Genomic DNA, 27,106 nt, shown 5'->3' with positions numbered 1-27,106 from the left:
CTTTCTATATTGTAGATACATACTGAAGACATCAAAATTCTTTTGATCAGCTTCATGATGTAGTCACCTGAAATGGTTTTCACCTCACAGGTGTGCCTTGTCTGGGTTCTCTTGTGGAATTTCTTGCCTTCTTAATGGGTTTGGAACCATCAGTTGTGCTGTGCAGAAGTCAGGTTGGTACACAGCTGACAGACCTTTTCAACAACTGTTAGAATTCATATTATGGCAAGAACTAATTAGCTAAGTAAAGAGAAACGACAGTCCATTATTACTTTAAGAACTGAAGGTCAGTCAGTCTGGAAAATTACTAAAGCTTTGAAAGTGTCCACAAGAGCAGTCGCAAAAACCATCAAGCGCTACAATGAAACTGGCTCACATGAAGAAAGGAAGGAAGACCAAGACTCACCTCTGCTGCTGAGGATAAATTCATCCAAGTCACCAGCCCCAGAAATTGCAAGTTAACAGCACCTCAGATTAGAGCCCAGATAAATGCCACACAGAGTTCCAGTAGCAGACACATCTCTATATCGACTGTTCAGATGAGACTGGGTGAATCAGGCCTTTATGGTCAAATAGCTGCTAAGAAGCCACTACTAAGGAAAAGCAATAAGGAGAAGACATGCTCGAGCCAAGAAACACAAAGAATGCACATTAGACCAGTGGAAATCTGTGCTTTAGTCTGATTAGTCCAAACTTGAGATCTTGGGTTCTTGGAGTCTTGCAGTCTTTGTGCGACACAGAAAAGGTGAAGGAATGGTCTCTACATGCGTGGTTCCTACCATGAAGCATTGAAGAGGAGGTGTGATGGTGTGGGGAAGCTTTGCTGGTGACACTGCTGGGGATTTATTCAAAATTGAAGGCACACTGAACCAGCATGGCTACCACAGCATCCTGCAGCAACATGACATCTCATACAGTTTGTGTTTAGTTGGACCATTATTTCTTTTTAAACAGGATAGTGACCCCAAATACACCTCCAGGCTGTGTAAGGGCTATTTGACCAAGAAGGAGAGTGATGGAGTGGTGAGCCAGATGGCCTGGCCTCCAGAGTCACTTGACCTAAACCCAATTAAGATGATTTGGGATGAGATGGAGCGCAGAGTGAAGGCAAAAGACTGTTGGAAAACCATTTCAGCTGACTACCTCATGAAGCTCACCGAGAGAATGCCAAGAGTGTGCAAAGCAGTAATCAAAGCAAAGGGTTGCTATATTAAAGAGTCTAAAATATAAAACATGATTTGAGTTGAGCTGGTTGCAAAATATGATTTTTGCCATTTTTCAAGTGGTCTTAAACTTTTGATTGGGACTGTACCCTACAGAAACACACTTTAGAGAATTAGACATAAGCAATTAAAAAAGGTTTACAACCAAAGAATTGAGACCACATTGCATATCTAGACAATCCCTTAAACCATTTGAAAAGGCCTTAAAGCTGGTGTGTGTGTGTGTGTGTGTGTGTGTGTGCGTGCGTCTATGTGGTATGGATGGACATTTGACCTGACGCTGTACCTGGGCTACAGGGACATTTCGACTTTTTGCTGTGTATTCATGTGTCCCCCTAAAACATGAATTGTAAATGCATTTTTAAGTGTCTAAATAATAATTTTTTCTACTTCTTATGAGGTCATTATTTATCTTTTGACCTGTATTTGCTTAAACTGTAGTGTAAATTCATTTATTAAACTATAATTAAAAGATTTTCTGATTTTCTTAAAAGTCCACCTATACCACTCACCTGATTTTTGTGTATTCCAGTTTATTGCACAGCGACGTTTCGAGTTAGAGTGGATGTGTGTAAGTACTACAATTTAATACACATTTTCAATACACAGGGCCAGAAGTCATTGTGATTGGTAGGCTATATATATAGGCGGTACCTACCGGAAACGATTTCGCGCGCGTGCCCTTTAACAAGTACATGTCGACGGCAATACGAAGACTGATTAAAAGCACAAAGGTAAGCCTTTTTTAATGTAAAATGCACCATGACTTTAATACTATATGAAATTATAGGTGCACAGGCTTATATTAAACTGGTTTAATATATGCTTTATGGACTGTTAGCTAGTTTTTGAAGAAGTAAAACTGCCTCAGCGTTTGTCATTGGGTAAATAAAATAGGGCTGACGACTAACCGCGTCAACGCGATAAAGCGGGCTAACCCGTGTTAGGATTTACTCGGTGTTAAAGCATTAATGTGGCTTAAACGTGTTAATGCCGACATCGCGACTAACGTGATTAACAATTAAACCAGCGCAGTCTGAGTCAAAATCCCTGATGTCGCTGTCAGCTAATTTCGGGCAGTTTGTCCAATGTCTGTCCATTCTGCTGACAGCCCTAAAATAAAAGCAAGGGGTATAAGTGTATTTAATCGTGTATTTATTTATATGCCTGAAGAAAAAACTTCTTACAGTTTTGATGCATAAGCTTTCTCAGTACTTGTATCACTCTCTGCAGTCGCCATTGCAGAAATGTCACATGTCGCCATTTTGAGAACTAGGCCTTTAACATTTTAAAAGAAGGCATAAATTAGGACTATGAATAAGTCAGCTGTGTTTATGCTGTAAACTACACTACTGCTAGTTCTACTACTACTGATGATGATGACAATGATGACGATAATCGTAATACTTTATATGCTTTATTAATACAGGCAATCAAAACGTACAGGAGAACATGCGAAGGAGACGCATTCCTCCACGGGAGGATGCAGTCTGTCATGTTTCTGCTGGAAGGGACAAACTGGGACTTGATATCCACTACATAAATGCCTTCAAAGGTAAGTTGGTCTTTAGTTTGGATTAGATTTGGAGTTTGTCACTTTGTCTTTTGTCACTCACTTGGTATGCCTCTGCAATTCAGGTCGGGGCATTTTCACGACTGTTCCATTCCAAAAAGGAGACTTCCTTTTGGAATACAGAGGTAAACTCATAACAAAAGAAGAATGTGAGCGGAGACAGAGTTTATCATGACAGCCTGAAGGTGTTCATGTTTGAATTCAAGTTTGATGGAAAACTCTGGTGGTGCGTATTATATCAGTGTAGTTTGATTAAGATTAAATTACACATTGCTTTTGATTTATGAAAAAAAAGCTTCCTAACAAAAACTAGTTAAGCTAATACTTTTTTGCCTAACCCCACAGTGTGGATGCATCTCAAGAAGATGGGTCATTAGGCAGACTTGTCAACGACAACCACATCAGTCCAAGTGCTAAGATGAAAATATTAAATATCAATGGAAAGCCCCATCTATGCTTATTTGCAAGCAGAGACAAAGTCCAGGCGAAGAAATAGACTATAATTATGGTGACTCGGATTGGCCCTGGAGATGCAAGGTATTTCTACAATTTTACTTTTTGGAACTGATAAATTGCATACCGTAAGCCATTTTTACATTTGTACCTACTCAAATTGGCTTAACGTGACTTAGGGCATCTAGTTTTCCATTGAAATTGAGTATCACCTACTGTGCCTGGGGTCACTATAGCAATGCAGCCGAGCATCCAGTGATATAAATGCCACAGCAAGCATGGATGTCAAGGTGACAAAATGCCTGCTGCTCAGTCTATACTTTAGTGTTCAATTCAGGGATCACGCTGTTAATTTTGGTAGCCATTTCAAACATTTCAGAGTTTCAAAAATGATGGCTTGGATTTTCATGAAGGAGGCGCACTCATAACTTATCGAGTGACACCATTGACCAGCCACCTGGTGGCATTCAGTCTGTCTATTTCAAATTTTCTGATCACTTTGGATCACTTGGAACCTTGGTGCAGTAGTTACTGAAAAACTACATGGTACTATAACCTACTGGAAAAACCGGGGTAGGTACTAATGGAAAACAGGCAATTGTGATTGCTGCCACATCAAAGCCCTCTAAAAGCACTAAAAAAATATCAGCAGGTATGCAGAAATAAAAAATGGCTTTCGGTTTCTAAATTTTAACAGTGATTGATGGTTATTGTGATTCTAGCCTCTTTAGTTAGATTCAGTTTAAATTTTGTCCCTCAAGGATAAATGGGCCCTAGTGATAGTTCGTTGCTGCTACAGGTGATTGTTTTACTCCTTTAGCAATGGCTTAAAAAAGATTAAAGAAATCACACAGACTATTTTTCTCTATATTCTCTATACATGACAGTGAATATTTTAAAGACATTAGCTTGAAACTTATCATTCTCATACAGTTTCTTTAATGTTTCAAAAACCTCTTCAAAAATGCACTGTATTTTCATTCTCTATCTGTTACACACGAAGACTGAGACCAGCCAGATTGAGAAGACCGTGAGCTGCCTAAAGCCGCAACCAAACTGCATTCCAAACAGTGATCTGGACCTGAAACATCCAGAGCCTGAAAGGGTAAATACAATCCAGTGTACCACTTAATGAGCTAATAATTTAATCTATCATCATTCTTTATGGATGCTGTGTGTGTGTGTTTGGCAGTCACCTGGGTGTAATGTGATTTACATGGACCGTGGCTTGTAGGTCCTTTTCATTGTTTCAAAGTGCAAGTCTGGATAACATCTGAGTGTGTGTGTGCGTGTTAACCACCCAAATGTGACTTTGGAGGACCACACTGTTATTGGGGGACTCCGTCAAAGTTTGCTTCATGGTGACATCACTCTGGTTTTAGGAGGGGTCTTCTCTTATTTTTTGACAGTTTGACCTACAGCACGCAGAACTGACTGCATGTGCTTTGTTTCTATGTTGAAATGGTTTGAAACTCAGGCTTGAACATTAAGATAGATAGTACTATACAACTGCTTAACTTGTGTTAGGCACTTTTTACTGCTGTAGTGCATGGGTTCTCTCTGGCTGTGTACTCTGGCTTCTTCCCACAGTCCAAAGATGTAGCTTATGGGGTTAGATTAACTGGTGATTCAAAACTGCCCTTTGGTGTGAATGCAAATGCCTGTCCTTCCATGTTAGACTGGTGATCTGTCCAGGTTGTACTGCCCTATGGTAGCTGGTATAGTCCCCAAACCTGCTACCCCACAATCCTGATAAGGATAAGTGGAAGAGGATGGATGATTGCAAAGGAATCAGTTGTTAATTGGAGTGACAGGCTGTCGCAGGGTATCACATTGACAGACTCTAACACAGTCACACCTATGGGCAATTTAGAATTACCAGTCCAGCAAACCCCACTAACTGCATGTCTTTGGGCGGAAGCTGTAGTTTCCAGATACAAGTCGGGTGAGAGGCATTGTGCACCCACCATATTTGGAATAGAGGTTCCAGCCGCAAGGATAAGCAAATAAGGAAGGATTGTTTTTTTAAATTTTGTTTTTGTTTGTTTTTTTTACTCTGACCCACTCCACACAGATAAGAATGCATGTGCCATTTTTAAGAAGTTGCAGTGTTTTAACTCAATTAACTATTCTAGATAACAACAAAGTGAAAGAATCAATACCCCTAATCCCAGTAAAATGGTTCCAGTAGAAAAAAAGTGAAGAGGTTGATTGCGTTCAAATTTTATACTGGGATGAAGTGTATTAGTTGATATCTGCAACTGAATTGAAAACACCTCACCTTTCCAACTGTCCAAAACAAATAAATGTTGCAATATTTTGCTAACAGTGTCACAGTCATCGTCTGGTGTGCACAACAATATCATCTTTGGACAAGTGCATTCAGTGTGTGGGACCGGTTTCCTCCCTCAAGTGGCTTGGCTATAAGTGCAAAGGTGAGACATTTAGTGAATAGGTACAGTATATAGTAAAAAGCATTAACAGAGTTCAACAAGTTAAGACTACCTGAAATGAACACTGCTCCCTTTTTAATCAGTGAGTGGTCACGTCTAATTAAAGAAATGTAGTATTACCTCTTTGGTGCAGGACCTTGTAAAAATGGTATACTTGGGATTGTCCTCAATTCCCCATTCCATAACATAAACTGCTCAAAATAATAAAAGGAACACTTAAACAATCCGATGTAACTCCAAGTCATTCACACTTCTGTGAAATCAAACTGTTCACTTAGGAAGTAACACTGACAACCAGTTTCACATGCTGTTTTGCAAATAGAGTAGACAACAAGTGGAAATTATAGTCAATTCACCATAATAAAGGACTGGTTCTGCAGGTGGTGACCAGAGACCACTTCTCAGCACCTATGCTTTCTGGCTGATGTTATGGTCACTTTTGAATGCTGGCGGTGATTTCATTTTAGTGGTAGCATGAGACAGAGTCTACAACCCACACAAGTGGCTCAGGTAGTGCAGCTCATCTAGCGTAGCACATCAATGTGTGCTGTGGCAAGAAGGTTTGCTGTGTCTGTTAGTGTAGTGTCCAGAGCATGGAGGTGCTACCTGGATGTGGAGTAGGCCATAGGAGGGCAACAACCCAGCAGCAGGACCGCTACCTCCACCTTTGTGCAAGGAGGAACAAGAGGAGCCCTGCAAAATGACCTCAAACAGGCCACAAATGTGCATCTGTCTGCTCAAATGGTCAGATGGCTTGAGGGTCCAGCGTCCACAGGTGGGGATTGAGCTTGCAGCCCAACACCATGCAGGACGTTTGGCATTTGCCAGAAAACACAAAGTTTGGCAACTTCGGCACTGGCACCCTATGCTCCTCACAGCTGAAAGGAGGTTCAAACTGAGCACATGTGACAGTCTGGAGATGCCGTGGGGAACGTTCTGCTGTCTGCAACATCCTCCAGCATGATCATATTGGCAGTGGGTCAGTAATGGTGTGGAGTGGCATTTCTGTGCCTGCCAGAGAGCCTGACTGTCATTAGGTAACAAGATGACATCCTTGGACCCTTTGTGAGACCACATGCTGGTGCGTTTGGCCCTGGGGTCCACCTAATGCGAGATGACACTGGACCTCATGTGGCTGGAGTATGTCAGCAGTTCCTCCATGACAAAGGCATTGATGCTATGGACTGGCCCGCCTGTTCCCCAGACCTGAATCCAATTGAGCACATCTGGGACATCATGTCTCACTCCATCCACCACAAACTGTCCAGGGGTTGGCGGATGCTTTAGTCCGGGTCTTGGAGGAGATCCTTCAGGAGACCGTCCGCCACCTCATCCCGAGCATGCCCAGGCATTGTAGGGAAGTCATACAGGCATCTGGAGGCCACACACATTCAACTACACACTTTCATGCCATTCAATTACCTAAAGAACAAAGTATTTAATAAGAAGAATTCATTCATTCACATCTGGGATGTCCTTTTTTTTGGGGGGGGGGGGGGGGGGGGGGTAGCAGTGTATGTGTAGTCATTAAAATATCCTTAAGTGTGAACAGTTTTTTTTTTTCAGCATTTGACATTACTGCAATGCTTTGACAAAAAACTACTTCACTTAAATAGAACTGCAAAGCTAAATTAAGTCTATCAAAATGTGTTTCAGTTTGTTTGGGGGTCTGGCACAAATCCTGCCTTGCAAAATTGGCAAATCAGAATTGTCACCAGTCAACACAGGTGTGTATCCCATTCATATTTGGCTTGACTTTTTTCAGTTTATTTTTTTACCTGTCTAAAGTATTGATCAATTAAAATAACTTTTATTCTTACATTCCAGAAAGAAGAAATTTCTGAATATTCAGGGGAGGATGGATTGCCACATTCAGTTCTGGATCAAATATCAAGCGATGATGATGGCAACCACAGCATATCAGAAGAAGAATATGTGCCAGATTCAGAGTCATATGATGAAGATTCAGATAAAGACATCTCATTATTGCCAAGCACATCAAAAGGTCTGCTATGCCAAGATGACATCTCCAAAGTGCATGAACAATCAGATTCAACGAATTTAATCCACAACTTGACAAAGGACAAGCCAGAAGATAAAAGTGAGCTTTGCGAAACTGAATCAGAAAAAATGACTTTAAGTAAAAGAAATTACTGCTATTTTTGTGGCAAACCACAAGCTAAAATTTCCCGCCACCTGAAAACGCACAAAACAGCTCCTGATGTTGTGCATGCATTTTCCCTGCCTAGAGACTCAAACGAGCGTAAAAGCCTGTTAGAGAAATTGAGAAATAAGGGAAATTTTAAGCATAATGCTGCAGTTTTGCATGGTGGAGTGGGACCACTGAAGGTGAAGAGAAGACCCAAGATTAAAGCAGTAGAGGGAAAGTTTGCTCATTGCTTTTATTGTCAAGGGATGTATGTTCGCAAGGATCTTTGGAGACATGTCCGCAGATGTCCTAACAAACCAAAAGATGACACAGATAAAGAACCTGGAAGAACCAAAGTACTCGGCCTGGCTTTAACTCTGGAGTCTCAGTGTTATCCGCAGGTGTCAAGTGGAGTGTGGAAGGTTCTTGCTGTTATGAAACAAGATGAGATTGCTTCAGCTGTGCGAAATGACTTTACTGTTATTCAGTTTGCCCAGTCCCTCTACAATAAACATGGACAAGACCCTCCAAAGTATGATTATATACGACAGAAGCTTCGTGAAGCGGGACGTTTGTTGTTGTGTCTGCGTACAGAATTCTCAGTGCATAACATGGAAGAAGCTATTAAGCCTGCTAACTTCCAGAGAGTTGTGCAAGCAGTAAAGAAAGTTTCAGGTTTTGATGAAGAGACACTGTCATACAAAACTCCAAGCCTTGCGCTGAAACTGGGACATACACTGCATAAAATGTCTGACATTATCCATTGTCGTGCCCTCATGACAGAGGATGAAGCCCTAATCAAGTCCACTGATGCGTTCAAGAAGTTGTATGTCTCCAAATGGTCCGAGATGGTGTCTCACCGTGCCTTGAACACATTGAGTGAGGCAAAGTTTAACAAACCATCAACATTGCCCTTTACAGAAGATGTTCGGATTCTCCATCACTACCTTCAAAAATCTGCAGAAAGTGCCTTTTGCAGCTTGGAGAACGAAGCCACAGCTCAGAATTATGCCCAACTTGCACAAGTTACACTCTCACAGATCATTGTGTTCAATCGAAGACGTTCTGGAGAGGTTTCAAAGATGCGCCTCAAAAGTTTTCTTGAAAGAGACAAAACGGCACTCCACACAGATGTTACCATGGGGCTCTCAGAAATGGAACAGAGACTCTGTAACTATTTCTGTAGAATAGAAATAATGGGAAAAAGGGACAGAAATGTTCCAGTTCTGCTAACACCAAGCATGCTGGATGCTCTGTCACTACTGGTTAGTAGGAGGCCTGACTGTGGCATTTGTGCCACTAATATCTATCTCTTTGCAAGACCCCGATCAATGAGTCATTACAGAGGAATGGACTCCTTGCGTGTTCATGCATACCAGTGTGGAGCAAAGCACCCTGAGTATCTAAGATCGACACAGCTCAGAAAACATGTTGCCACACTCTCACAAGTCCTTAATTTGAAAAACAATGAACTTGATCAGGTTGCAGATTTCCTGGGTCATGATATTCGCGTTCACTGCGAATTCTGCAGATTACCAGTTCCCACAACACAGCTGGCCAAGATTTCCAAACTGCTTTTAACACTGGAAAAAGGACATCTTTCCCAGATCCAGGGGAACTCACTGGATGAGATCGAAATTAAAGGTTTGTATTGAAAGGAGCAAATATTAGGGCAGTAGTTGAATATTATGCTTTATCAACAGAATTAAAACCTAAAAGCACAGACCATTCTGTTAAATGTCCATGATTTAAGGTTCTTGAAGTCTGTTGTTTCATCACTTTGCAACATTTGGCAAACTGCAGAGTGGTGGCCTTAAATAGTAAAACTATGTACTGTGGAAAAAGTATAATTTCCAGTATTTGTTCTGTATTTTGTCATATCTCGTTGTTAATGTGAGGTTTTTGGGGGGGTTTGTGTTTGTGTTGGGTTTTTTTTTTTGTGTGTGTTTTTTCCCACAATTTCTCAGATGAAATTGCATTAAGTGATGCTGAAACAAAGGACAGTGAGAGTGAATCAGATGATGATGACACAGCACTCACAATGTCAGCGTGTGGCACCAGTGAGCCTGTACATGCAGTAGCTGATTCCACAAACACAGCGCAGCTCCAAGACACTGTAGATTGTGGTAAGTTACCACTAGCTTGATTTCTGTGGATAAAATGTTTGTTACAAATATTAAAACTTAATCAAATTGTGTAATCAGCAGATGAAGAACCACTCATAATGCCTGCAGCAAGTGAGACTGCTGCTCCCTCTGAAGGTAAGGGGTGCAGTTGGTTCTCTAAGCTTATGGACACGTTCTTTGTAATTGCGTTGCAATTCTGTCTCTCTACACCACCACAATGGATTTTAAAATCAAACAATATCTATATGTGTTAAAGTAGACTTCCTGCTTTAATTCTAGGGATTTGACGGAATCATCACATCACAGCCATTATGCATAGTCTATTATTCTTAGAAGCTCAAGGGTAATTGTATAGCTGACAAACAATTTAATGACTGGGTGAGGCCTGTCTGTGACATACTATGGTGCTTGCATGATGCATTCTCATTATCCAATTAAGTAAGTAAAAAGGTTGATTCTGTTCATCTGAACGTAGTTTTTTCAGTGGGAGAAATGTTTCGTCACTTAGATGTTTGTGCTTAAGGTTCTTGAATTGTTCATCATCTATTGTTTCATCACTTTGCAACATATGGCAAACTGCAGAGTGGTGGCAAAAAGTCACTTGGATGAGTGACAAAATGTTTCTCCCACTGAAAACGCTACGTCCAGATTAACAGAATAAACGTTTTGGGATTTACTTACCTGCACTGTAAAATGTAATTCTAGATGTTTGTTATTTCAACATATTATTCTATATCAGTTTGACGATAGATGACTGAAGTTGTTGTTATAACATAGAATTACAAGTTAAAAACGTCCCAATTACACCAAAAAAAGCTAACTTGAAAACTCATGTCCAGCTAAATCAGCAACTTATGTGAACTTGACAATGTGGGTAAGTTGAGCACAGCAGGATTCAAAACTGTCCCACGTGACTGCTACCGAGGTGCATCATGGGGAATTGGCGGTTAACGACATGCTCACTTTACTTGGACGTTTTCTAATCGTCTTCTTTGGAATATGCTTTCAAGGTGAGTAACGTTGGTTATAACTATAAGGAAAGAGAGCTACAAAAGTTGGAACATGTTTTGAATTTATGGCATGATGTGTGTTTTTCTCTTTTACCGAAATGTTTGCTTTAGCTAATGTAACTTTAGCCGACAAGGTCCAGCTTGTGTGTCATGACCAAACTTGACCTAATAAACTGACATGTGGCCTTTTTTATGGGTTTAATTTGGCACTGACCAAATCACAAGTATTGTGCCGCTAGCTTTAAGGTTGTGCACTCAACCACTGTTGCGATATTAGCAAGCTAACTCAGCTAATTAATAAAGCTTATTTCATATTGTCTCTGTACTTGTAAATTTCTTTCAAGTTCACAGGCTGTTGTATTTTGGTGGAAGTTCATTTTGGCAATATTTCCAATAACTGGCTGGGTTCAAAAAGAACTTTTTGGCAGGACTCTGATGCTTGTTGTCATCTGTTTACCCCTATGTAATCACTTAAGTTGTTATTAACTTCTGCATGCTAAGCTGCAAGAGTGCACTGAGGACTGAGACAAAATATGGTCTACAAACCAGCATTATATTAGTTTTTATCAGATAGTCCTCCAGTGTGCTTATTTTTTGCTTTAATTCTATTGTGCAGTTATTTGTTACCCTGAAATGCTTTATGCTTAACAACAGCTCACTATTTTAACTTATTTTTGAACTCTTGTGATCAGTATGACCAGATTGTGTGAGTTTCCATACTAAAAGAGCTGTAGTGATAAAATAATTGGCATCAGAGACACTGATTTTTGGCATGGTATACTGCAGAAGTTTTTTGTTTTTTTTGTATAATTTACCTTTTAATTAAACTGCATTCTCTGTATTGTAACAAAACTAACATTGTTTATATGTCAGAAAATTAGCAAACATGAATAAATGGCGAAAACAATATAATTATAACATATATTTTTATTTTACTTATTTTAGGTCTGTGAAGCCAAACTTGATGCTGGGGATTTATTTTTGTCAGTGGAGTCAAATGGTAAGTTACAATTTGTGCATTTTGTCATACTGGAAACACCACAGATTATATTGTAACTTAATAGCTCTGTAGAACAAATGATATAAAGATTGTAGTGTCAGGGTACTTCTTAAGAAGTAATATGGCACTATTGATGATCGCATGCAGGTGGCATAAACTAAATATTCAGACGTGTTACCAACAAATGATTCATTAACAAAAGCAATGGAGCAGACTGTTTAGGTTCTTGTGGTTGTAATAACATCCATAACTGCAAGTTTGTCATTAATTTATTTTCACAGGTCTAGATGATCACATCTGACTTGTCATTTAAATGAGGTGAACTTGCAAACTTTGCACTCTTTTGGGTAAATTGCTGTCCACTACATATACACAGAATGTGCACAGTATTTCAGATCTAAAAAGGGAGTATGTAATGGACTTGCTGGCTTTAATGTAAAAAGCCTGTTGTGTAACTTTAATGAGGCAGTTGGACTAAAACAGTATTGCTCATCAAGGTAAACATCTGAGGAATAAGGAAATTGTTACTTGTCCTTTTACTCAGTGTTCTTTTAATCACACGTTTACTAAAGTTTTACATCACATAAGTCATTTTCACAATCATTCTACTTTAAAAGATTTCGAGACAGAGCTTATTGTTCTCTGAACTTCCTTGTTCGCTGAACGGCAGGTAAAGTGCATCTTTTTGTTTGTTTGCTTTGGTGTGTTTGTGTTTTCTCTAATGGGCCTCAGATGACTGTTTGCTTAAATTTGGGTCTCAAAGAATCTTTTTTTTATTCTGCCTGTACTCTCCACCCCTCTTCTTCTATTGCTCAGGTTGAAGCAGAATTTGCCCGTCTTACATCTGTTGACCTGAAAGGGTTCCTTTTTGCTGTGCTTGACCATTATGGAGAGGTTCATGGAGCTGTACAAAATCAAGAGCGGCATAGGAGGGCTAACTAGGCTCATAAAATGCTTCAATGATGATGTAAGTGTTCAACTGCGAAATCTAATCCTTTGTTTAAGTTTTAGGTTATCCAGTTCAACTGATGAACTCATTGAAAGAAAGCTGATAAGTAAAGTCTGTGATCATATTTCACAACCGGACATTTAGTGTGGTAACTTTTACAGAATCTGTGTATATTGGTGGTAGGTTGGATATCATATTCTACTTGAATGTCCTGATAAGCCTGATTCAAAATCTCCAATGACAATCATATATTGATGGAATTATGTATCAAAAAGCTGTGAATTTGGAGCTGTCTACATGCTTTATAAACACTATTTAAAAAATGTTTTGGTTTTGTTTTTGACTTCTTTGACCAGAGCCCTACACAAAGGAAGAGGACAGAGGACCTCATTTTCTAAAGGAAGATCCCTCACACACTTTCAAGACTGTGAAGGTTAGCATTGTTTCTTTTAGTAAATTTAATCATGACAGCACCACAGTGGATTTTAAATGAAACATATGGCATCTATGAAACAATAGATGCCACATGATAACATGTGTACTTTTTCCTCACCAAATGTATTATTACAAGATCTTTGACACTGGATTTGGTCTGGGTTTCAGAGAAACTAACTGGCAAGCTAGCATTGATATTATTAGTGTCTTGTGTTTATTCATGTCTTCACCAGGGTCTTTGACATTTCGCTGCTGTACTGTTCACTTCAGCTTTACGTTTGATTTCTCACATTGTATATTGTAATGGCAGAGATATTAGGATATTTAAGGGCCTGCAGTGGCTGCTACAGCTGTGGGGGGCAATACTTTGGTGAAATGTCCTGGACCCTGGAAAAGAGACTGTGTAGACTGGGTAAGCAATTAAAGGTTACTGGCCCAGAGTCATTGGGCAGCTGGGTAAAGGTGGATGTTGATATTCAGTGCCAATTATGCAACCTGTTCAGCCATGTCTATATGCTCTTTTTTCATGCTGTTAATATAGGGGGCAAAAATAAACTTTAATCGATAAACTCATTAAAGAAGCATTGTCTATGGAGCCACAATCTGATCTGGTAGTGTAGCTGCAGTTTGCACATTTCATGTATTCTCAGCCAGATTTGGTTTAGAGCACAGCCAATATTTAGTATAAGTAGATTTAAATTCACACACAGATGATGGCAAGCTACATTGTAGCCACAGCCGCCCTGGGGCGCACTGACAGAGGCGAGGCTGCCGGACACTGGCACCACCGGGCCCTCTGACCACCACCAGTAGGCAACGGGTGAAGTGTCTTGCCCAAGGACACAACAACCGAGACTGTCCAAGCCGGGGTTTGAACCGGCAACCTTCCGATTATAAGACGAACTGGCAACTCTTGAGCCACGATTCAGTCATCCACCCATGTGTGTGAATGACTGAATGTGTAAAGCACTTTGGAGTCCTTAGGGGACTAGTAAAGCGCTATACAAATACAGGCCATTTACCATTTAAATTGAAAATTTTGTTTGAATTCTGCAATTGAAGACATGCTCAGTTATTTATGAACATGGTCTTTGTTTAAAGCAAGAAATGGATTTTTAACATGGGGGTGCATATCTCATTCTGAAAAAACTTTAGCAACTAATAAGTGTTACCCAAAGCCAATCACCATCATCCAAAGCATCAGTATGGCTCTTCTTTGGAAAGACACGAATTCATAAGCACAACGGACATTGTGTAATTGTAATTGTGTAATTTTATTTATTTTTTTGTCTTTGAACCCTTTTATATCCGACAGGTATTGAAGACACGTTTTCTAAGAGGATGAAAGTTGGCGTTGCGATGGTGAAAGAAGAAGACATCATCGATGTGTTGGTTGTCCTTGAGGCGGCAGTAATCCTGTCTAATCTGAGGGATGTCTCAAGTGCCATTTCCATGCTGATGGGCCTTCTTTCTGCCCTCAACATAGACTATCCAAAGGAACTTAAGGGCATCTTTGAAGTCATTCACAACGTCCTAATGAACATTGGTGGAAGGCAGTGCGTGGTCTAAGAAACAGACTCTTGCAGAAAGCCATGCAGAACTGTAATTGTATGCTCACAGCATACAATTGCCTTAGTGTTAAGGACAGTTTTTATTTTACTGTTTGTTTTTTTTATTCTTGCAAGTTCTTATTCTCACTTTTGTATGTCACTAAATGACTACACTTTACATTCCAGATTAGACAATTACTCATTTGTTCATGGTTTAAGAAACTTATGTGAACAACAATATAATGGTGGACTCTGCAGATGCTTATCTCATGCAAGTCAGTAGTTTTTCCTTTGTTTTGCAATTGAGCAGACTCAAACTGATGTTTCTGAAATATTCATATTATCAAATGTTTCAGAAGCATGCACTCATTTTCAGAGGTATTGGTTCTGTGGAATTTGTTGCAATTGTAAACGAAGACAAATACAAGAGTTTGATGTCTTAGTTGTTATAAACTGATCTTTACTGTCACTTATCAAAGGTTTTGTACTATTTTAATATTTCAAGTTTTATGCTAACAGGTGTGACTGAGCACAATGAAGTTTAAAAATTTTGCAAATGTAAAGAATAACTTTTCTAAAATAGCAAGTGTCCCGTTGATACATTACATTAATGCAGACTTTATGTTGTTACTTCACAAGAATCACTACTGCTCCTAGAGTATTGGTCAGGATTTAATCTTCACCCAAACTGGGCTCAAGACCAAGTTCAAATTTATTGTTTCACAGGGAGCAACCTTTGAGTTTTGATGGATTGTGAGCCTGATGAGCTACGTCACTGATTTTTCTGTTTCTCAGATGACTAAGATGGCACAATAAATGGTGAATGTTGGGTGCTCATGAGTAATTGTCTTGTCATGTTTCTGCCTGAAATGATCAGATACACTTTAATGGAATCTGTGGGGTTTTATTTTTTTCTGTAAACAACAGAAAATTAATTTAAAGGAATGTAGATATTTAAACCTGAGATCTAAGATAAACCTAACAGGTAGTTTTGCTGAAATGGATGTTAGAAAGCTAAAAAAACAAAACAAAACTTAAGATGTTTAATACACATTTTTCTTTACATCCAGTCAATCAACTCTGATAATTAAAATGAAACTGATTTACAAGTTCACTCAGCTACCTTAAGGAGCTCCGGTAATTAATAAACTTAAATCATCTTAGCTAACAGATTATGTTAGTTAAGCTAAAATAGATTCCTAAGTTAAAAGAACTACTAAAGTATTTGAATTAACTAAAAAACCCAAGTCAACTGAACTAGGACAAGAGTTTAAACAATAGATTATTTTAATTTAGCTGAAAGGGTTTTCCCAAGTAAAAATGACAATTAAAGGAGCTGAACTGACTAACAAATCTCAGTAAACTAAACTAAGACGAAAGTTTAGACAACATGTGATTTTTCATCAACATAACATTTGGTTGTGTTATAAGAACAAACTCTATTTGTTGACTTAACTTAAAATTTTAAGGCAGCCCTGTACCTGATATTTTTAAGTTGAAACAACAAGTTATATTTTACAGTGTGGATGATTGAGCATGCATCAAGAGACTTTTATTCATTTTTTTATTCAGTCTTTTATTCACAGTGGAACACTAAATGTTGTCTCATTTTAGAAATTTGATAAATTTTCAAAGAGAATTTTAGCTCGTTTTGATATTGATGGTACCAACACATTTCAGAAGTTAGGACAGGGTAGCATCCATTCTTTTAAAAAGCAAATGATTTTGGGGGTTTTTTTGTTAGGTTTGTTTCTTTTAACTACTACTACTTTATATATCTTCCAGATAAAAATGCTGCTCAATCCCACAATTCCCGAAGAGCTCCCAAAAACATGTGGTCCAAGGATGAGGTTGCTGCAGTGATGAGGCATTTTAAAGACCACATAAACGAAGGGAAACTGGCCACCAAAAATGAATGCAGTCATTGCAAATTGGTAGAAGATCCGGTGTTGGCAGGAAGAACAGTTCAAAACATAAGAGATTTTGTAAGAAACAGAGGATTAACTGCAAAAAGGCAGAAAAAAATGAACTAAAATAACTGTTTAGCCAGATGTGGTTTTACATCTTGGTCAGATTGCCGAACTGTTGTTAAAACTGACTTATTGTGCAGCAGGCTGCCTCACTGATGTTCTGTTTAAAGAAAAAGTTCTTGTTAATTACAGAAGTAGTTTGTATTTCATAACTTTTAAATTTAATTTATTTAGTTTTTTTTGACCGCCGGGCGGATTGACGTAGTATAGTCCCTCCATACCACATAGACCCGTATGTGTGTGTGTGTGTGTGTGTGTGTGTGTGTGTGTATTTGTATGAACATGTCAAACTGGTGTTTTTTTAAGAGACTCAGTTGACCAAGCTGTCATGTCAACTTCACAAAAAAAAACTGTGAATTTACTTTTAAAAAAAGAAAAGAAAAAACTGTCCCAACCATATGGTAATGAGGGTAAAAGCAGACTGGAAACTCACAAGTCACACTTCTGAAGGAAATGAAAGTAATAACAAATGTGAGTGTGTAAAGGTGACAAGAAAAGATGACATTACGGTGGTCTTTGTCTTTGTTCGTAATGTGCATTTGCTTTAAAGGTATGGATAATTTATCTGTAATCTTTATTTCTCACAAGATGTAGACTTAAACAGTTTTTTTCATATGGCTTTCCTTTTTTGTCCAGTATTTTGTGAGTATTAAATGATCTTTTCTGTATTTTCCCATGCATTTAATCTCTCCTTCTTTCACTGGTTGTCTTATTCCTGTACTTTGCTTCATCAAATTTTACTGTGGATTTTATTACAGTTTCTCCAACTGAAGCTTCATCTTGGACTGTAAAGGTGCCATCCTCAGTGAAAGGTCACCTTGGGTTATGTGTGGTGATCCCCTGTTCTTATGACTTCCCTAGTCCAGAAAATGAGGCCAGCGAGTTCACAGGGATTTGGTACAATAACAATGATCAAGTTATCTGTCATTCCAATGCATCTCAAATCCTGGATCCGTTTCTGAATCGGACAAAACTACTGGGAGATCTCAGCATGAAGAATTGTTCTCTGATGATTGAAAATCTTCAACAAAGTGACGGATGGCCTTTTTATTTCCGGATTGAAATTAAAGGCTACAACCAGTATTCCTACATCAATGATAAAGTTTCTATTTCATTGAGTAAGTACAATTAATCAGTGTCAGTAAGTACCATTAACAATAGCACCACATTTTCTAGTTCTTGTTATTATCTCTTTGTTTCCAGTGTTTTTACTGTGATGTTTTATTATATTGATAGGTGCTGAATGAATATTTTAATGTGAATGTGCAATGCTCTAGAACAGGGGTGTCAAACTCAAATACACAGTGGGCCAAAATTCAAAACTGGAACAAAGTCACGGGCTAACATTAATATTTATTGAAAAAAAAAATCTTCCTCCAGATATAAGAATGAATCTTTTCTTATGGACTCAAACAAGTTTTGCTGAAAAACTGAATATGGAACAAGCAAAGCTTAATACTAAACGATATATATATTAGCTGTATAATACCAGTAGGCCAGCTCTAATAGTAATTTGGCATGGCTTCGCGGGCCAAATGTAATTGGGCTGCAGGCCAAATTAGGCCCGCGGGCCAGAGTTTGACACCTATGCTCTGGAACATTTTGCTCTAATTTTTCTTTCTCGGCCTTTTCTTTATTTACTGAATTATTCCTTCAAAGCTAAGATTTAATAATGCAGTTTTTTAAATTGCTAATTAATTTAATGGCAAGAGCACTTTTTTTAATCAGTATTATTTAACCCTGTTTGTTGCTATGGCTTACTTTAAGTTTAATGTAAAACCTTGCAGAGCAAATTTTTTGTCAAACTGGGTGATTTGGATTTAGATATTAAGTGCCTCCATATGGAAGTAGACAATGGGCAAAAATGAAAACAAAAAACTCATCAGCAGTTATACTGGTTAAATGCACTTGTATTTCCATTACAGTATACTTGCCATCATGATGGAGTTCAGGTTTATGATCATAACCTCTTTTGTTAACACAGGTCAACCTGATTTATCTGTACAAGAGGAGGTAAAGGAGGGTGAGAATGTGTCTGCATCCTGCTCCGTGTTTCACTCCTGCCCCACATATCCACCTTCTTTCATCTGGAGTCACTCTGGAGAGCAGCACGATCAAACACAGCAGCTTCATGAAGGCCAGTGGAACTCAACATCTACTTTGACCTTTCGCCCAAACCGCTCTGATCACAACAAGACTTTAAAATGCAAAATAACATACCATCATGGTCTGCTCCATGAAACATCTAAGATACTTCAAGTAAAATGTAAGTATACTGTACATTAACAGTGTATCAACCACTGTAAATAGTCTCATTTTTTTAAGCATTCAAAATCGGTGATACAGTATTTTTGGCAATTAAACAATATAAACAAGCAAACAAATAAAATAGGTGCAGTAACCCACATAGCAGACAGGTCTGGCCCAGATCTGGTGTCAAGCCGGCACTGCTGGCTGACTTCTGCCATGGTAAGTGGTCATCCAGATATGGGCCAGGTCTGGCAATGATGGCACTATTTATGTTCCTATTTTCATATTTTAGTTAGAAGACCCAAATGCCATGTTGCAATACTATACTGCTATGGTAGCCAACATTTCAAATGCAGGTTATACAGGTTTGTGAGTGTACACTTTATCCACAACCTAGTGACGGTTTACTCATGTTTACCACTGGGTGGCTGTAGCTCAGGAGGTAGAGCGGTTCACCTAATGATCAGAAGTTAGTGATTTAATCCCTGGCTCCTCTAGTCTTCATGTCAAGAGCATGAATGTGTATGAATGTAGTTAGGAAGCACTCAGTTGAAAAAGTGTATGATTGGGTGAATGTGGCATTTTGTCTAGAGCACATTGAGTAATCTCTGAAAAGAGATTCGTCATGTTGCTTTTGCACTATTTTGTTACGGCACATGTTGTTATTACATGGCTTGATTAAGGTACACATTAAGCTGACATCGGGGGCCAGAGCTGAAACTGTTCTGGGTCAGCACAGGGCCAGCAGTGTGTCTGCAACTGGCCTCGTGCTGGCCCATGTGTGGACTACCTCTGGCAAACCTGATCTGGCCCACCAAAGGGCCATCATTCTTTGCGGTATGTGGGCCATGTGTCAGCACATTGTGTGGGCCAGATTCGGGCCATACCAATTTTGCTATCTGGGTGGCCCGTGGCTGCACACAACTTACACATGGCCCACATACCGCAAAGAATGACGGCCCTTTGGTGGGCCAGATCAGGTTTGCCAAACATTCAGTAGGGGCCCTGTGCTGCACTGCTATCAGTGAAGAAGGGGTAGTCAGATCCTGCACCTCAATGTGTTATGCATGTTATGTTACACTAGAATGAATTCAATTACAAAACACTTTTTTTCATTCAAACATAAATAATAAATGCATGGCTATCTCCCATTTTTATTTCATGTCCTCACAGATGGCCCTGACATCAAGACTTCCTCAAAGTGTTCTTCAGAGGACACCGTGGTAAAGTGTGAGTGCATTGTAGAGTCCGAGCCTCCCAGCATGGTACATTTTGTTCTTGGTGACAGAGTCATGCAAAGCAGCAAAGCAGAGAAAAATGGCTCTGTTACTACTGAGACTCTGCAGACAGACTTTGGGTCTTTCAGCTTTGTGCACTGCCTGGCAATCAACGTGGTGGGATATGACAACATCTTACTTTCTTTACCTGTTAAAGGTAAGAAAGACTTAGGATGGATTGATCTCTCTATTTTTACATGACAAAAATACTTAACATAGTTTCTTTGTCAACAGACAACATGCAGAATATTCTTATCTCGTCTGGAGCAGGTGTGATTTTGCTGATTATTTTGATAGGAAGTGGAGTGGGAGTTGTTAAAAAATGGTAAGTTGATATGAACAAAATCATTGCAGATAAACAAGTAAGTCATGTATGCAGGAGAATCTCTAAATATAGCAACAGCTTTCAGAGCACCAGAGAGTCAGAGACCTGTCAAACTTCTGTAATGCCCGAACAAAAAGGTTTTATTATTCTTCAGCTCAGTTTGCAAACAAACAAAATCCTACCATAATAAAGTAAGATTTTAAAAGATGTGTAAAAATACATTTTTTTTTTTTTGTTTTTCCATCCTTTCTGCAGGAAAAAGAACAGGGAGCATATCCCCTGTCCTGACATTTACCCAAATGATCCTGTCTATGGCAATGTAGGGATAATCAATGCTTTCTTAATTGATTCATTCACAATGTGCATGCATAAAAAGGGAGTTAATTAATCTTGTTTCTCTTTGCAGATTCCTTGAGATGAGTCAATATATGACAATGTGTATTGTGTGGAAGACCAACTACCGTCCATGTTGTTGAGTCAAGAAAAATGTTGTTTTGGGGTTTTTTTGGTTTTGTTTTTTTTTAATCTGTTATATTTCTATATGTCTGTAATCTATGACTCACGTTTTCTTGGTCAGACCAATGATCTAGTTTGAAAGATTAATAATAAAGTTTAGTCAAATTTACAAAATTACAAAAAATTTGTAATCTCTGTTTTTATTATGATTTGTTATATATGACATTTTTGTTGGTTAGTTATATTCAGTAATATTTGTTATTATGGATAGCATAGAAGGCTATCCATAAGTATTGTGGAGTATATATGGAGTTATATACTCCACAATACTGCTTGTGCCCCAAAATGTAAGATACTTGGAAAATATTATTTCTTTTTTTTGACAAAATTACCAAGAAATTATACAATATTTTAAATATTTTAATTACTTGTTCAAAACCTAAATTTACTTAGGGATAAAAGATAATAATATTAATGCTTAAATGCAGAATGGTGTATCATGGTGTAAACACTCAGTCCACCATGGGAAGCCCCAGCAGCCTGTAATAGGCTTACTGTTACAACATAACTAAGAGAGGAATCAGGGTCACCCGACTGAGTCCTAACTATATGCTTTAGCAAAAAAGAAAGTTTTAAGACTAATCCTAAAAGTAGAGAGTGTGTCCGTTTCCCGAATCCAAACTGTTTTTATTATTATTAATAATCCAAGCAAAAAATTCTATAAATTGCAGTCCCTCTACAGAAGAGGGGACTGAAAGCTGAAAGCTCTGCCTCCCATTCTACTTTTAAATACTCTAGGAACCACAATTAGGCCTGCTGTCTGAGAGCAATGTGCTCTCATAGGGTGATATGGTGTTATGATGTCTTTAAGATAAGAGGGGACCTGAATATTGAAAAACTTGTATGTGAGGAGAGGGATTTCGGATTTGGTATTGGATTTAACAGGGAGCCATTGAAGAGAAGCCAGTAGAGGAGAAATATGCTCTCTCTTTCTAGGCCTTGGCAGTACTCTTGCTGCAGCATTTTAGATCAAATGAAGGTTTTTCAGAGAGTTTTTAGGACATCCTGATAATAATGGAATACAATTATTACAGTAATAAATGCATGAAATAGTTTTTCAAGATCACTGTGCGACAGGTTTTTAATTTTAGAGATATTACACAAATACAAGAAACAACTGTTACATATTTGTTGAATATGTGCATTAAAGGACATACCCTGGTAAAAAATGACTCCAAGATTCCTCACAATGGGGGCTAAGGTAATGCCATCCACCATTTCTGTCTGTACGCTTCAGGCACCAATTCATAAGCACACAATACTGTAGCCCTAACCACATCATGATCTAAGTTTTGGTCCACTGAGAGGCTAGCACACTCCTCCTGAGCTTTACTCACAAGCCTACACTGCACCAGCAAGGCCCAAACTTCCTTTTGCCAGTTCAAAGCTTTAGCAAACGCAGAAAAGTATGAATCCACCTCAGTTTCTCTAAAGGGTGGTAACAATTTAGTGTGTAAATCAAAGCCATCATGGGGAGATTGGGGGAGCTTGCAGTGTGAGCGGTGACTGGATGGAGCTACTAGGGTGGCGTTGCAGCTCTAAAGCTTTCACCCGAAAATGCATCGCTTCCACCACCAACTCCCGATTTCTCAACTCCACTTCCATAATGCAGAGCATTAGCTGGAACTCCTCAGCTGATGTCCTCATCGTAGAACTGGGAGGAGCTAAAGGAGAAGTGGTTACAGGAGTCCCAGTGGAAGGAGCTAGAGGCTCCACATCAGCTTTGCCTGCCCCTGTTCTTTCCTCACAGCCAGTGGTGTTTGCACATTAAAAAGGTTTTCAATGAGCATCAGATCTACCTTTCTACATTTATTTAACTGCTGCAATGTAGGATTCCCGGCAAACTTATCTAAATGAAACTCCATTGTGGCTAACCACACAAACCAAACAACCTTTATGTGAAACTTACACAAGCACAAACAACACAGAGAACGAACAATATCACACTTGGGTGTGAGGACCACAAACAACATACAGCATCATGACCTGGGTCATAACAGAGTATTAAGTGCACATCTGCCCGTACTGGCCTGTGGTAAGTGTAATAGTTTTTACTGCAGCTGAATCAATAAAAAACACAGCAAATCCCCAAATATAAGTCAGTAAAGGCAAACATTAGAATATCATCTTTATCTACCCACAGTCTATTTATTCATCTATTTATTCTAGCAAAGCTTATGGTGATTAGCTAAAACACCAAGTTTGAGGTGGGATGCTGCACTGTGGTTAACGTGTTGCATTGCAAAACAGAGCTGTGAAATGATGCATGACTGTCAAGTGTAACCCTTCTCATGAAAGTTAAAAATAAACCCATTTGTATTATGGTAAAAATTCCACATATAGCACTAAAGGCTGGTTTTCTTTTAATGTAACAGGACAATTGCATGCCAATTCCAGTAACCAGGGAAATTTTTAAACTAGGTTGACCTTTCTTGCAAAACACAAAAGGAATGACTTTATACAAGGGACATATAGAGGTCAGCTTGCAGTAAAGACAATAACTCAGTGTGGTAGACACTACATAAAAGAACCAATTTAATGGAAATGAAAATAAAAGTAAAAAAAAAGGGAAAGAAAGAAGTTGACCAAAAAGTGAAAACCTAAATATAATAATACATAATATAATGAAAAACTAAATAGGGAAGCAAAAGGCAAGAAGGAAGGCATGTAAGGATCAAGTTGGGATGTCAGTCTCAAAGAAACAGTGAAACTGATTATAGGGAGGGGTGGCCACCTGCTGCGACCAGTTGGGGTGAGAGGAGGAAGACGGGATAAAAGACATGCTGTGGAAGAGAGCCAGATATCAATAACAAGTATGATTCAAAACATTATGAATGAGAAAGGTGACTGATGAAGAAATCCTCAATGCATCATGGGAATCCCTAGAAGCCTAAAACTACTGCAGCATAACTATGGGGGAATTGAGGCTCACCAGATCCAGCCCTAACTATATGCTTTAGCAAAAAGGAAAGTTTTAGGCCTAATCTTAAAAGTAGAGATAGTGTCTCTCTCCTGAATCCAAACTTGAAGCTGGTTTTACAGAAGAGGGGCCTGAAAACTGAAGGGTCGCCCTCCCATTCTACTTTACTACTAGGAACAACAAGTAAGCCTGCAGTGTGAGAGTGAAGTGTTCTAATAGGGTGATATGTTGCTATAAGGTCATTAAGGTAATCAAAGAAAAAAATGAAATTATGATTAATATGACTATTTTCTCAACCTTACAGCATATGAGGGAAAGAGGTGACAGTTTGTGTTTGATAAAGTGGCTGAGGAGGGTTTTCTAAGAGCTTGCAAAGAAAAGAGACTGGACTAAGTTTCTTAAAGACGTTTCACCTTTCATCCGAGAAGCGTCACGGCTAGCCGGGCAAGCCGTATGAGTTTTAATAAAGGACCCAATTTGCAGGCAGCTTCTGATGCGAGTGAGCTTTATTAATATGGTAGGTGAAAAAATCAGGAACGTAGCGGGCATGACACAAAACCTAAGGATAACCTAAACTGGGAAAAACTAACCAAAAACAGACTTGAAACCTGAAATGGAGATGCAGGGAGACGCAGGGAAACTACACAGGATGACCCAGGGAAATATTGCAGACGAACCAGCAACAAGCAGGAGAAAACACAGGGCTCATGTACACAAAGGGGCAATCAGGGAATGAGAAACAGGAGGGAGACACAGCTGGGATTAATTGGACATAATGAGACAAGGGGACGCAAAACTAGACACACTAAGATTGGAAATGGCCTCAGAACTAGAAGACCTTAATCGGAATAAAATCAAAATCACGGATAATGTCACACAGTGGAAATTTGTATTTATTTTGTATATTGTTTTATTCTGATTTTTAGTGTTTATTTATGAGTGTCATCTTATTTGCATGGTTTTATTCTGTTTCTATTGCATGGTTTTTAGTGTTTTATGTGACATGGTTTTTATCCACTGTGGACTGGCTACACCTGGGACAAATTAGCTGATAGGTACCACCTGCTGAGGCATGGGTGTGTCCAGAGGTGGCCTATCAGCTGTGTAAAGACGTTTTAAAATGGGGGGGCCGTGGCTCAGGGGTTGGGAAGGGCACCTGTAACCGGAAGGTCGCCGGCTCGATCCCCGGCCTCTCTGTCCTGGTCGTTGTGTCCTTGGGCAAGACACTTTACCCTACCGCCTACTGGTGTTGGCCAGAGGGGCCGATGGCGCGATATGGCAGCCTCGCCTCTGTCAGTCTGCCCCAGGGCAGCTGTGGCTACAATAGTAGCTTGCCTCCACCAGTGTGTGAATGTGAGAGTGAATGAATAATGTCATTGTAAAGCGCTTTGGGTGCCTTGAAAAGCGCTATATAAATCCAATGCATTATTATTATTATTATTAAAAGCAGGGCTAGCTGAGCACTGAAGGAGGAAGGCCCAGAGTGGAAGAGGAATGCTAGATGGCCAGCGTGACACGGCGTCCCAGTTGGACAGTGTGAAGGGCGACAGTGGGAGACGCTGCCTGTTATCGACCGCCGGGCAGAGGTGTACCTCTGCCGGCATATGTGAGTAACACTTTTCCCACTGTCGTATGCTGGGTGCAGCTGAGCTGGGAAAGGGTTGCCATGGCTATGAGCTAGGGTCTCTTCCGGGACGCGTTTTCTGGCCCCTATTTGTGTATTTGCAGGATGCTGACACGAGGGGATCCATGGTGGCATTGCGGGGAGGATTCCGGTGTGAAGCGGAAGCCGGGCTGGGATGTGGGCGGCCCAGTGAGAGGACAAGAGGGGAATAGGAGGCTCCTCCCCATCGGCCTAAGACAGGGCTGGCATGGACCCAACTCATGCAAAGGAACTTCTGGCACGCTGGTGGACCCATAATGCATCCATGGTTGTGGGACATATCAGGGAATTTTAGTAAAATGTAGAAAATTGTATTTTTACTAGTTTTAGCTGTTAATAACATTTTTCCCGTGTATGTTTTTAAGGGTGTTTTTAGTAATCCCTGGCCTAGTAATAAACTGTTTCTGATCAGACCTGCTTCATCTCTGTGCCCGTGGTATCTGACTCGCCTGCTCTCCCTTGTATTTTAAAGAATCTTTCTTTTTAGCACGACATTCTGGCTCGACTGCTTTAATGTCTGCGTTTGTTACGTGTTACAATAATAACAATGAAAACAAAACCACTGAGTTCGCAGACTCAGGACTATGACATGCAGTTCAGTGCAGAGGATCTTAAAAATAGAATTGAAACTTCACAATCACCTCACACATGAAGGAAATAAATGTGATGACCATCAAAACTTGTCTGTATTTACTCGAGTGACAACAAGGTGAGAGATGGCATTACGGTGGGCTTTGTGTTTATTCTTCATGTGCATTTGCTTTAAAGGTATGGATAGTTCATATATTTAGCTGTAATCTTTAATTCTCACTTCTTTTATAGGCCATTGTGGTTTTGTCCAGACAAATAATGTCAAGTGTTAGATGATCTGTTCTGTATTATTCCATGCTGCTCTCCTTCTTTCATTCTTTGTCTTATTCCTGTGCTTTATTTCATCGCATTTTATTACAGTTACTCCAACCGAAGCTTCATCTTGGCGCGCCACTGTGCCATCCTCAGTGAAAGGTCTCCTTGGCTCGTGTGTGGTGATCCCCTGCTCTTATAACTACCCAGATCCAAAAACCAATACCACAAGCTTTACAGGGATTTGGTACAATAAGAATAATCAAGTCATCTGTCATTCGGATAAATCTCAAACTTCGGGTCGGACAAAGCTGCTGGGAGACCTCAGCAAGAAGAATTGTTCTCTGATGATTGAAGATCT

The 27,106-nt window shown here is 39.4% G+C and overlaps 2 protein-coding genes and 1 long non-coding RNA gene across 3 annotated transcripts; all 3 read left to right on the top strand.

Annotated features, from left to right (window-relative positions):
* The first annotated feature begins 1,441 nt into the window (after nucleotides 1-1,441).
* Nucleotides 1,442-3,267, top strand: LOC102076315 (uncharacterized). Its single transcript, XR_268084.4, has 4 exons — nucleotides 1,442-1,957; nucleotides 2,653-2,778; nucleotides 2,862-3,022; nucleotides 3,142-3,267. It is a non-coding gene; the product is annotated as an uncharacterized LOC102076315 (long non-coding RNA).
* A 12-nt stretch (nucleotides 3,268-3,279) lies between these two features.
* On the top strand, nucleotides 3,280-17,066 carry LOC106097188 (uncharacterized). The gene is made up of 8 exons (XM_019356164.2): nucleotides 3,280-3,333; nucleotides 4,253-4,354; nucleotides 5,579-5,684; nucleotides 7,359-7,429; nucleotides 7,530-9,495; nucleotides 9,819-9,977; nucleotides 10,059-10,112; nucleotides 16,707-17,066. The coding sequence occupies exons 5-8, from the start codon at nucleotides 7,833-7,835 to the stop codon at nucleotides 16,952-16,954; spliced, it is 2,124 nt and encodes a 707-aa protein (XP_019211709.1). The 5' UTR covers nucleotides 3,280-3,333; nucleotides 4,253-4,354; nucleotides 5,579-5,684; nucleotides 7,359-7,429; nucleotides 7,530-7,832; the 3' UTR covers nucleotides 16,955-17,066.
* Nucleotides 17,067-17,409: 343 nt separating this feature from the next.
* LOC109200578 (myelin-associated glycoprotein-like) lies at nucleotides 17,410-21,360 on the top strand. Its single transcript, XM_019356165.2, has 7 exons — nucleotides 17,410-17,501; nucleotides 17,710-18,069; nucleotides 18,936-19,217; nucleotides 20,375-20,635; nucleotides 20,713-20,803; nucleotides 21,059-21,122; nucleotides 21,210-21,360. The coding sequence occupies exons 1-7, from the start codon at nucleotides 17,450-17,452 to the stop codon at nucleotides 21,216-21,218; spliced, it is 1,119 nt and encodes a 372-aa protein (XP_019211710.1). The 5' UTR covers nucleotides 17,410-17,449; the 3' UTR covers nucleotides 21,219-21,360.
* The last annotated feature ends 5,746 nt before the right edge of the window (nucleotides 21,361-27,106 follow it).

This window comes from Oreochromis niloticus, unplaced genomic scaffold, assembly GCF_001858045.2.
Source record: "Oreochromis niloticus isolate F11D_XX unplaced genomic scaffold, O_niloticus_UMD_NMBU tig00003277_pilon, whole genome shotgun sequence".
Taxonomy (NCBI): domain Eukaryota; kingdom Metazoa; phylum Chordata; class Actinopteri; order Cichliformes; family Cichlidae; genus Oreochromis; species Oreochromis niloticus.
This window is presented reverse-complemented; position numbering and strand designations above follow the sequence as displayed.